General features: G+C 32.3%; 1 protein-coding gene across 1 annotated transcript; it reads right to left on the reverse strand.

Annotated features, from left to right (window-relative positions):
* Nucleotides 1–3,321: 3,321 nt before the first annotated feature.
* On the reverse strand, nucleotides 3,322–3,732 carry LOC116116230. Its single transcript, XM_031402325.1, has one exon. The coding sequence runs from the start codon at nucleotides 3,730–3,732 to the stop codon at nucleotides 3,322–3,324; it is 411 nt and encodes a 136-aa protein (XP_031258185.1).
* Nucleotides 3,733–9,020: the final 5,288 nt, after the last annotated feature.

Here is a 9,020-nt window from a genome sequence, read left to right on the forward strand (position 1 = left end):
AGCTATTTCCAAAACTATTGCCGTCATCCTAAAAATATTTTTTATGAAGAAAATGAATATTAGTTATCAACTTATAAATTAATGCATGCCTAATTAAAAACAAAATGGAAATGCGTTACATCACGATGTTAAAACTATAATTATAAATTCTGATAAAAATAGATGACATAAATTTCTACGAAAGTGGGAAAAAAAAAGGTATTTGAGAAGTTAATTCAAGATCCCAAAATAATAATATTCTAGGTTTTTGAAATAGGAGAGGGAATGGAAATAGAAATTATATATGTTATAATGAAAAATTCTTACAAATAATAAACATAAAACATTTAAAAAAAAAAAAAACTTTCGGACCTTCCAATACTGAGATGGGGTTATCCCAGTATTGTAGTATGACTCACATTGTATCATTAACAATTGAATTATATTTGATAAAAAAACATTTCTAAGCTCCTTCCCTAACACATGGAAAAAAGAATCTTTCGGACCTTCCGATAACAATAAATAAATTGTTTTATTGCTCAATATTTCAAAAGGAAAACTCTCTGAGATTTTGCCTCAGTACCCTTGTACTTTGAGTACTTCTTTTTCTGATGAGTGATGACTATCTTATTCATGGAACCTCTTAATTATGCTTTCACCATGACCATGATTGTATTCAGAAAGTTACTGCGTTGAATGAATATTTTGACATAACTAAACTTGAAACAGAAAAGGGTATCCGTAAGATTAAAAGTCGAGAAAAACGTGTTGAAAGTTCTATAGATTTTACAAGAAATTAAGTTACAAGTCCAGAAAGAAAAATGTTGTTCATATGCCGAGAAAATGAAGACATCTATAACTGAACAACTTTTCTTCCCCAATTTAGTATAGCTTCAGTTTAATAAGTGGAAAATTCTAGGTTGCTTTTTTGTATATCTATTCTTACGGGAACAGGTTTTATGAAAATTTGTTGCTCTGGTTTGGTTGTTCTGTTTGGTGATTCGGCAAGAAAGAAACAAGTGTGGGTTCCATGCCCTTCAGCGTCAAGTGTCTTCCTTCTCTTTATGCATCAAAATTTGGCACAGAATTATACTCGATCGAAATCCGATCATCAAATGATTTTTGTGTACTTATAAGAAATATTCAGATGACTATTTGTGGTACCATTGATATTACGACGCCTGAATACTCATAACACGAGTTAAATTTATATATCATATGAACATATATATATTTGAGAAATAATAAAAATATTTTCTTGTGTGATCAAAGTAACATTACTTACTTGGACAGTATTGATCTTTCAGCTGAATAAGCTTCTAAGAAAATCTGCAGAAATTGCTTGATCTTTCTCCTGTGTAGTGTGTACTTCTCAAATTCTCTCTGCAGCTTAAGCTAAACTTGCTTATTTCTAGCGTAAATAAGTGAAATAAATAAACCAGCAAGAGGATTTATTATCGGTGAAGAGAACATCTTTCATACAATGTATGCATCGCATCCAGCCAAAAAGAAATCGCGTAATTGTCTTGCATGTAACACGCACTTTTTTATGGCCGGCACTTTTTTATGGTTGAATATATGTGTATTTAAAATTTTTGGTGAAACTTCACTTTCTTCAATTTGCATATTTTTAAATAAATTATTGCATATATTCCCAATGTTTTAAGGCCCGGCTGGGGCCTTAACCCAATTAAGGGCCAAGTTTTGGGTTGATCGGTCCAACAAGTTGAACCGGTAACATCATTATTCTGACTTAATAAAAAAATTTAAATCCTAAATATTAATAGGGGCTTAAATATGATTAAAAAAAAAAAAAAAAACTAACTTAAAACTTTGAATGAAGTGTTTAATAAACAAGACAATAAATAGATTATAGACCAAATGAATTAATTAAATTAAAATCTAATTGAATAAGAAAACAAAAAAATTAGAGGGAGGGGTCAAACTTTTGGAACTTGAATGGAAAAAAAAATAATAATCGAAATTGAATAAAATGATATTCAAATTATCTAATTAATAATTTTCTCCAAAATTTGCTTCACTTTCTCTCGCTATTACAAGCTTTTAACTTTCACATTGCTTCCTCTTGGCTTCGAATTGAATTGATTTTGAAAATTGAAGTTGATCTCTCACTGTGCATCAAGATCTCGTAGTAACACAAACATTGTAGGCTAGATCCGACGGAGGAGAAAGCGTGGATCTAAGATTGGTTGGGAGCCGAAGAAAGAAGAAAAGAGACAGATTGTGTTCTCTTTCTCTTAGTTTTGTTAGGGCGGAGAGACTTTAATTGTTGTGGTGGATGTGTTGCCAGAAGTGGTAGTTAGGATTAGTATTGCAGTAGGGTCTGATATTAATTGTTGAATGACGTATGATTTAGCAAGGTTTTTAGGATTGTTAGGATATAGTGGAAAGTATATTTGATACCCGGTTTTGCTACCAAATCGGTTGGACCGGTGGTTTGTTATAGTGACCCTGATCCAACCACAGATCAAAACGGATTAATTACAATATTTATTGGTTTTCAGCCTTGATCGACCCGACTTGAGCCCTGATTCCTAGTCCGACCAGTCGAACTAGATGGGCCAGGCTAGGTTTGAAAACATTGTACATTCCTTTGAAGATTAAATTAATAAAGTCAGTCAACAACCTTCTCCTTTCTAATTGGGTCAACAATCAACATCAATACATAATTTAGGAATAATCCTATTTAGGCTCTTGCACATCAAAATGTAGTTAGACACAGGAGTGTATCTATCATATATGTATATATGCAATTTATTTTTATCTTGCAATTTGAATGAAAGGAGAGAAAAGAAAAAAAAAATGGTCAATTTAAATACATTTTTTTTTTTTTTTTTTTTAAGAATAAAAACACAGGAGTGTATCTATCATATAATCAATGTTAAACTTGTCCTGAGCCATGAAATTATTCAAAAGGTCCTCAGCAGTTGGCTCTTGCTAAAATCTAACTAGTTCAATTATCCTAATTTTTTACATCAACATTAGAAATAGTTTCTTGATCAATTTCAGTTGTTGTAAACAATTTTGGCAAAGAATAACCTGATTCTTTTCTTGGTTCCAAGTCATTCTTCTCGGTTAGCTCCTGAGCTTCCTTGGTCAATTTAAGAATAAAGACACTAATGTAATGAACCCATATGTTATAAATAATCACAAACATAATTAAAATAATGATAATAATTTTATTAAATCAATAATCTATTCACTCAAACAATATTTCAAGCCTACCCAACAAGATGTTGAGTCTTGCCTACAAATTTAGAGGACAATTATTTCTAAGAAAAATAAATAAATATTCCAACATATATATTATGGTAATCAATCTTATGGAGTTGCAGAACATTGCTTGATTGCATACTGGAAAAAGGGATTGTTGAATATGGAAAACACTGTTGAAGAGCAATCAGCATTCAGTTGTTGGACAGCTGCACAACATGTCGGACTCAAAGAAATTGTTTGACTGTCATACGACTTAGAAATTTGCTGAAAGCATGATGTTGCAGCTGCACCACTAACAAGATCACCCAAACATTTCAAAATGTTTGGATCAAACAACGGTTGTTGATTGTTTGGATCCGCCGAAGGTGGAAATGGGTTGTAGGACCACGGCCATCTAAAAGCCCACCAAGATGGATTTGTTGTTGAACTTGCTGCATCAACTGCATTGACTCTAGAGGCATTGGCTCCGGAGAAAGCAGCAAGGATGAACAATATGACAATGGCGGTTCCCTTCATGGTTGAATAGAAAAAAAAAATACAATTTGATTAGCTTGAGTAGAGTGAAGTTTGATGGTGGTGTTTGTGAGATTATATAGAGCAAAATAAATAAGATTAGATCAAGTTTCAATTTTAAATTTCAAATTAATTATCTGCTAATTGAAGCCTTGTTATCATCCAAGGGAACAAGATTATTATAGTTTCTGGATTTATAAAATACTATGATTTTCAATTTTTTTACATTTTAAGATATTTTTTTTTTTTTTTTTTTAATTTTCAAAGTTTTTAGATAAATTGTTTTGGTTTATTTTATAATTTTGTTTGCAAGCTTATCTAGTGAAACTGATTTTTATTTTAATGATATTTGTCATTAATCTTTTAGTTGATAAGTTATAATTTCCGGATTGATAATATCTTTGATTTTCACTATTTGAAAACACTGTTTTTTTTTTTTTTTTCCCAAAATTTTTGGAGATAAAATGTTTTTGATTTATTTTATAATTATCTTTGCAAGTTTATCAAGTGAAACTCGTTTTTTGTTTTTATGATTTTTATCATTAAATTTATTTCGTAAAGTGATTCAATTATATTGTTAAATGTTATAAGGATTTTAGGGGCATTTAAAAAGTTTTCAATGTTCTATTTTTTATGTTGCCTTTAAAACTTTGTCTAAGCTAAAAGAAGACTAATTAAAAAAATCAAGAAAAAAAATTCATTAATTTGAAATCAACAAGTTTGATAAAACCCAATTAAAGTGATTGGTGGTAAGTTAAATATTTAATCAAAAGCTTGACTCCATCCCTCTTTTATCTTAATTAAGATAAAATCTTATACTGATTTACGTTTTCGGTTTTGAAACTAATATTTATTATACTATAGTTATCTTTATATCAATGACATTAACATGCAAGAAAAAAAAAATTTCTATAGCAAGGCATTGTTTGAGTAGAATTATATAAATAAATTTAATTTTATAATTCAATGCAATTTTTAAGGGGATGAGATAGATTTGCAGAGAATCAGAGATGAGTTAGGAGTTGGATGTGAATTTTTGTGGACGTAGAGATCTATTAACAGTCAAATTTATGGAAAAATTTTTACTAGTTTTTACAATAAAAGGTCCTAATAGATAACAAAAAAACAATAAGGACCAAATAGAATTTGTCACTTTGGGCATTATTGACTTTTAACATTTACCGTTAGAAAACGGTATCAAAAGGAGGTAAGTGAGGAAAGTTAATACCCCAGGGTAGCTTATAGAAATATGTAAACCTCAGTGGAGGTTTTAGATCGTACGTCTTGAAAATATCAATTTGATAGAGGAGGGTTTATTCTCAAAAACCCTCCTATATTGTGGTTATTAAAAACCCATCAGATACGGACCAGCTTGCCGGGCAATCTCCTCACTTCAACACAGTAGCTCTTTGCAAAAACGGAAAACCCATGTAAGCGAAATGCTTTTTTTATTTTTTATTATTATTTTTTTTAATCCCTTCGTGTTTTATTCTCCTCCTCTTAGTTTATGTTTCATTGATGAATTTCACTATCCCCATTTAATGACGAAGAAATGGTGAGGCAGAGAACTAGAAATTGTCGCTGATTCAAAGCCCGTTGTGTTTATGTACCTTATTCTGAGATGGGTTTTTAGTATTTTTATTTTTCTTTTAATTTGTTTTCTTGCAGTTTCCCGGCCACCAAATAATGGGCTGTTGTTAAAATTTTAAATTTTTCGTTAACATTAATGAGTAATGAAGAATTATCACTGTGCGACTTTGTATTTTTCAGCTTAAATTTTATTTACAATAGAACTATCATAATTATATATGTTAATTATTGACTGTACAATCTGGAAAGAAAGGAAAAATGAAACCATTTTTTTTTTTTTTTTTTTTTGGACATGGCATGGTGGTGAATATTCTAGATTGGGGCATTTCAGTTTTCAAGATTTTGTTTAGCGTGTGGTTGTGTCTTTGTTTCTTGTATGATGGTTTCTATTGAGATGATGGACTTGTGGCTTTAAACTCTATAAAAGATGATGGAGCTATTTAGTTTTATTCATCATCCACATGCCCTTAAAATTTTAGTTAATTGGTTGACTAATTTAGTTTAGTTTTTCTTTTGGAACTGTACAGGTAGAAGGAACTGTTTTATACACAACCCTTTTGTTTGTTTGTTTTTCGTTCCCTCTGATTTGGAAGGAGGGTATGCATTTGTTTTTATCCCTTCCTTCATTATCTTGATGCTGATAGTTAGTATAGGTTTGTATTTTTTCTTCTCATTTGAGGAAAGACTTTGGTGTAAAATACATTTCTATTCCAATATTCATATAAAAGTTGATAAGACAATCAATTTCATCATAGAATCTCCATGGAATATATGCGAAAGTAAATGACAAACCTCCAGCCATAGCAATTGTTGTTTAGTCTTCTTGCTTATTTAAAATACAAAGTCTTCCATTGACTGCAATTTTAGAATGATGGTTTTTGGGAATCTAAAATGAAAAATTGCGTCTAATAGGGACCTATAAAGTCTCCATTTTATATGCAGTTGTCTTTCCATCAAAGACAACTGCCCAAGAGAAGAGACACAACCGTATGACCGCATCAATCCACATTAGCATAAAAGTGTAGGACCATAATGTAATTATATTAAAAGTATAGGACCATAATGCAAAAAGTCTAACATTCTCCTACTTGGTCCAAACTTTTATAATACAATCCACAACATAAGAGATGTATATGTGGTATGTTGAATTAGAAAGAGGAAAAATTACATGAATCATAGCGGTAAGTCCCTTTTAAACAATATTACCTTCCATGTATTACAATGCAATTTTTCTCTTTCTAAATAAACGCTTAAATGTGGAATATCACTTTATGAACAAACCTCAAATGTTTGTTCTAGGTTCTCTAGAATGTTTGTTTGTCTCCAACCAAAATGTATACAACTTAAAAGAGAAAACAAACTAAATTACAAAGTTTCAGACAATGAAAATATTACCTCTTATAGTGACAAAGCGGGACATAGTCCCATTTGAACAACATGATCCTTGAACGTCTTTGGTGGCATGCCTTTTGTTAGAGGATCAGCAATCATCTGCTCGGTATGTATGTGTTCAATGAGCACTTCTTTGGCTTTAACGTGCTCCCTTATTGCTAAGTACTTAATGTCGATGTGTTTACTTCGACTTCCACTCTTATTATTCTTAGCAAAAAATACAACAGGTGAATTGTCACAATATAACTTTATTGGCCTAGAGATAGACTCAACAACTCCAAGCCCAGAAATGAAACTTCTCAACCAAATACCATGCGTAGTGGCCTCAAAACAGGAAACAAACTCAGCTTCCATGGTAGAAGTGGCAACTAATGATTGTTTGGCACTTCTCCAAGATATAGCACCTCCGGCGAGCATAAAAACATATCTGGATGTTGATTTCCGAGAATCAACACAGCTAGCGAAGTCTGAGTCTAAATATCTAATGACTTCTAAAATGTCAGACTGTCTATATGTAAGCATGAAACTTTTAGTTCCTTGAAGATACCTCATGACCTTCTTTGCAGCTCTCCAATGATCAAAACCTGGATTACTTTCATATCTTCCTAACATGCCAACTGCAAAAGCGATGTCAAGTCTAGTATAGACTTGAGTATACATTAAGCTTCCAACAGCTGAAGCATAAGGAATAGTTTTCATTTGTTCCTTTTCAATCTCAAGTGTAGGACATTGGTTCAGATTGAACTTGTCACCCTTAACAATGGGTGCAACACTGAGTAAACAATCTTTCATCCTAAATCTCTCAAGAATTTTTTTAATATAGGCTTCCTGAGATAGTCCCAAAATATGCTGAGACCTCTCCCTATGAATCTTAATGCCAATGACATAAGACGCCTTACCCATATCCGTCATACTAAAATGTTGAGAGAGAAATTGTTTCACCCCATGTAGCAAACCCAAATCATTGGTTGCAAGTAGAATATCATCTATATATAACACAAGAAAGATGATTTTACTCCCACTAACCTTGTGGTATATACACTGATCCATGATATTCTCTACAAAACCAAATGAAGAGATAACAGTGTGAAATCCTAAATACCATTGATGGGAGGCTTGTTTAAGTCCATAAATGGACTTCTTAAGCTTGCAAAACAAATGCTCACCATCACTTGAAATGAACCCATCATGTTGTTTCATATAAACCTCTTCCTCCAAATCTCCATTGAGAAAAGTCGTTTTCTTTATAATCTATTCCTTCCCTTTGCGTGAACCCCTTGGCAACAAGTCTAGCCTTGTATCTCTCAATGTTGCCTACTGAATCCTCTTTGGTTTTAAATATTCATTTACAACCAATGGGTTTCTTTCCAATAGGCAACTCAACAAGGTCCCAAACTTCATTATCCGCCATAGAAGTCATTCGTCTATCATGGCATTATACCACAACTTAGACTTACTACTGTTCATAGCTTGTGAAAACGTGTCTGGATCATCCTCAATACCTATGTCACAGTCAGATTCTTGCATATACACTTCATAATCAGTAGGAATTGCCGATCTCTTTGTTCTAGTAGATCTCCTTAATGTTGTATCAACAGTCTCTTGTTGAGACTGTTGCACAACTGGTTGTTCCTTCTGTAGCGGAGATTGTTCAAAATGATCTTCTAAAACAATCTCATCAGAATATGGATTTTGATTGAGTGGTTCCTCATTATTCACCCTGTTTGGATGAACAACCAATCTTTTACTTAATGTAGAAGCATTGTCTAAAACATCAATTTTCTCAAGGACTGAGTCTCTGATTTGATCACTCCCACTAACCACATCATTTTCAAGAAATTTGGCATTTCTCGATTCAACAATTCTACTGGAATGGTTCGAACAATAAAACTTATATCCCTTGGATTTTTCGCATATCCAATAAAATATGCACTAATAGTCCTAGGATCTAACTTCCGTTCTTGTGGATTATAAACTCTAACTTCAACTAGGTAACCCCAGATGTGTAAATGACTTGAACTTGGTTTCTAACCTTCCATAATTCGAATGGCGTTTTGAGAACCACCTTAGTTGGAACTCGGTTTAATATATACGCTGCAGTTTTGAGAGCTTGATTCCACAAAGAATGATGAAGTTTGGAGTTACTCAGCATACTCCATACCAGATCCATTAATGTTTTATTTCTCCGTTCTGCTACACCATTCTGAGATGGTGTGCCAGGCAAGGTGTACTGAGCCACAATACCTTACTCTTGAAGAAATTTAGTAAATGGACCAAGTGCTTGTCTTGTACCAGTGTATCTACCATAA

Source organism: Pistacia vera, unplaced genomic scaffold (assembly GCF_008641045.1).
Source record: "Pistacia vera cultivar Batoury unplaced genomic scaffold, PisVer_v2 Contig767, whole genome shotgun sequence".
Classification (NCBI taxonomy): domain Eukaryota; kingdom Viridiplantae; phylum Streptophyta; class Magnoliopsida; order Sapindales; family Anacardiaceae; genus Pistacia; species Pistacia vera.

What these genes read in the sequence shown, in the direction of transcription:
- LOC116116230 (XM_031402325.1), bottom strand. Translation starts at nt 3,732, where the DNA reads ATGAAGGGAACCGCCATTGTCATATTGTTCATCCTTGCTGCTTTCTCC.